General features: G+C 42.2%; 1 protein-coding gene across 1 annotated transcript; it reads right to left on the minus strand.

Moving 5' to 3' along the window:
• Positions 1–1,066: 1,066 nt before the first annotated feature.
• Positions 1,067–2,047, minus strand: LOC103710530 (caffeoylshikimate esterase-like). Its single transcript, XM_008796286.3, has one exon. The coding sequence runs from the start codon at positions 2,045–2,047 to the stop codon at positions 1,067–1,069; it is 981 nt and encodes a 326-aa protein (XP_008794508.1).
• Between the last annotated feature and the right edge of the window lie 619 nt (positions 2,048–2,666).

Raw genomic sequence — 2,666 nt, forward strand, 5'->3', positions numbered from 1 at the left:
AAAATCCTCTTTTTTTTGGTATAAAATAAAAACAACTTTTTTGAGAACGAGCTTGTGAACATGACATTATAACATGCTCGTCTCCACAGCCGAAGATAAAAATAAATCATCCTACGAAGCAGCGCCAGCAAAATTATTGATAGATATAGCTCTTCTATTTTGAGACAATGAACAAACCTCTGATAACTCCTAACTTAGCCACAGATGTTGTCGTTGCTGGAGAAAGCAGATGGTCACTAACAAAGGTGAGATTACCAAGACTTAATTTCCTTTATTCTTTCTTGGCCCTAGGAAAGTTATATGAGGTTGGAGTTGATTTCTTTTTCTTTCTTTCTTTTTCACTTAATGCCTTAGTGGGGCAGATGCAGAACTCCTCCATTGATTATTAGGATGAAGGCATGTCGCTGAATGATGGCATTAGTATCTAATCTTTAGCGACTGCCAATTTTATCATTGGCACCTTCAAACTAGAAACCCAATCAAATGAAACAGAAGAGTTAAACAGCTCAGTAATTATTTCTTTAACAAAACAATAAGCAACAAGCAAAAACAATTTACTAATATTAAATAAATTTATATAACTTTTTTGAGAACAAAAATTCATGCAAGTTTTATTTAAGTAAACAAATAATTCACCAGTTTTATCACCGGCACCTTCAAACTAGCTAGAAACCCAATCACATGAACAAAAGAGTTAAAACACTTCGTTTTTCATTTTGTAACAAAAACATAAGCCAAAAGTAAACAACTTACTAATATTAAATAAATTCATGTTGAGAACAAAAATTCTGGCAAACTATAATCAAATAATTAAATAATTCACCAATTTTATGCCACCTTCAAACAACCCAATCAAACGATTGAAAAAGTTAAAACACCTCGGTCGTTATTTCTTAACAAAAACATAAGCAGAAGGTCAAAAAATCATTAATATTAAATAGTTTCATATATATAATTTTTTTAGCACAAATATTCATGCAAACTATAATATAATAATTAACTCATACAACACAACATTGCTTTAATTCAAGATATATAATTTCCATCATAAGAATCCATGGACTGATCAATAATTATTAAAGGAAGCCAAAGAAGCTCTTTTGGCCCTGTCCTTAAGCCAAGAAAAGATGATCCCAAATCCCAGCTCAACGGTCTCCTGCGGCTCTCCAATCAACTGATGCCACATTCCCGGCAAAATCTTCAGCGTCTTGTCCTTGCTTCCCGCCAACTCGTACACCAGCTCGGCCGAGCCCGAGTCACAGACCGAGTCCTCTCCGCCATGCAGCACCAGCATGGGAAGCTCCAACTCGCCGCACCTCCTCCCAATCTCCTCACAAATCCTTAGAAACTCCAACGCCGTGGATGCCGGCGGGTGCTCGTAGTTCTGAGCTCTTGGGCTCCTCCTCACGAGCTCCCTCTTCCACTTCTCCTTGTACGACATGTCCACCAGAGGCTTCGTCACGGTCACCCTCCAATTCGGCGCGATGAGGGCCGCCAATGGCAGGAGCTTCTCGAGCGGCCACACCGGCTTGAACTTGGCTGAGACGCCGCACATGGCGCCGTTTAGGATCAGCCCGTCCCACTTAGCCTTTTGTCGGAGGTACACGAGCATGGCGATGGCTCCTCCCAGAGACTCGCCATATAAGAAGGCCGGGAGGCGGCCGTAGGCTAACCGGACCGAGTCGAAGAACTGGATGCAGTCATCGATCACTAGACTGATGGTCGGAATGTGGCCTCTCTGGCCTTCGGAGTAACCATGGCCAGGGAGGTCGAGAGCGCATGCCAGGAACCCCAGCTTGGCGATGGCCACGGCGGTGAGCTGGAAGATCCAGCTGCTCTCGGAATTGTAGCCGTGGACCATTGCGACGACGCCCTTGAGCTCCGACGATGGCGAGGCCGGACGCCAAGTCTGGGTGAAGATCTTCCCGTTGTGCCCGTTGAGCATGAAGGCCTCTTGATGGAGGAGTTGGTGCTTCTGGTAGAACTCTTCCCTGGTGAGGCCCCCATAGGGGCAGTTCTTGTTGGCTTGGAGTATGGGATGATTCATGCAGCTAAAGGAGGGAGTGTTGCTATTGAGCTCAAGGGATGAAGCCAGGCGCCTTTTGTGCTTGTTTGAGTGTTTGGGACTTCAACATTGGCATTCAATAGTGTTGGGGGGGCGTTGAGTACCCAAGGCCTAATAATCTCTAGGCCTAATCAATGTGAACGGCTTGAGAAAAAGACATGCACCAAAAGCTAGAAGACTTTTGAGAGCTATTGGTTCCTCTGTTCTAAGACAGGCATTTTGAGGAAGAATACCACTTGGGTTGCTTACTTTGATAGCATCAAAGAAATTAGTATCTTGTATCAATATTTTACATTCTTGTAGGCCATCTTGTTGATTTAACATTTATATTTGTTTATTGGCATTGAAAGTAATATATGCGTATTCTAGAGAAAACTCGTGGATGAAAAAGCAAAAGGAGTTATCCCATCGAAGGAAATGAGTATTGGCCTATAAGAAGATGTTGCTTGATAAGATTATATAGGATTTCTTAAGTTATCATTGTCCCATTTTGTCATTCTTCAAGTAAGAGTGGTAGTCTTTCTACGTGTCTGTATCAACCATGCCCACTATGAGGAAATAATGCTTTCAAATGGATATATTGGAAATAGCTATGAAAGTT

Source organism: Phoenix dactylifera, chromosome 11 (assembly GCF_009389715.1).
Source record: "Phoenix dactylifera cultivar Barhee BC4 chromosome 11, palm_55x_up_171113_PBpolish2nd_filt_p, whole genome shotgun sequence".
NCBI classification, from domain to species: Eukaryota; Viridiplantae; Streptophyta; class Magnoliopsida; order Arecales; family Arecaceae; genus Phoenix; species Phoenix dactylifera.

Bases quoted from the DNA above. Each gene is read 5' to 3' on its own strand.
- LOC103710530 (XM_008796286.3), bottom strand. From the start codon at position 2,047: ATGAATCATCCCATACTCCAAGCCAACAAGAACTGCCCCTATGGGGGC.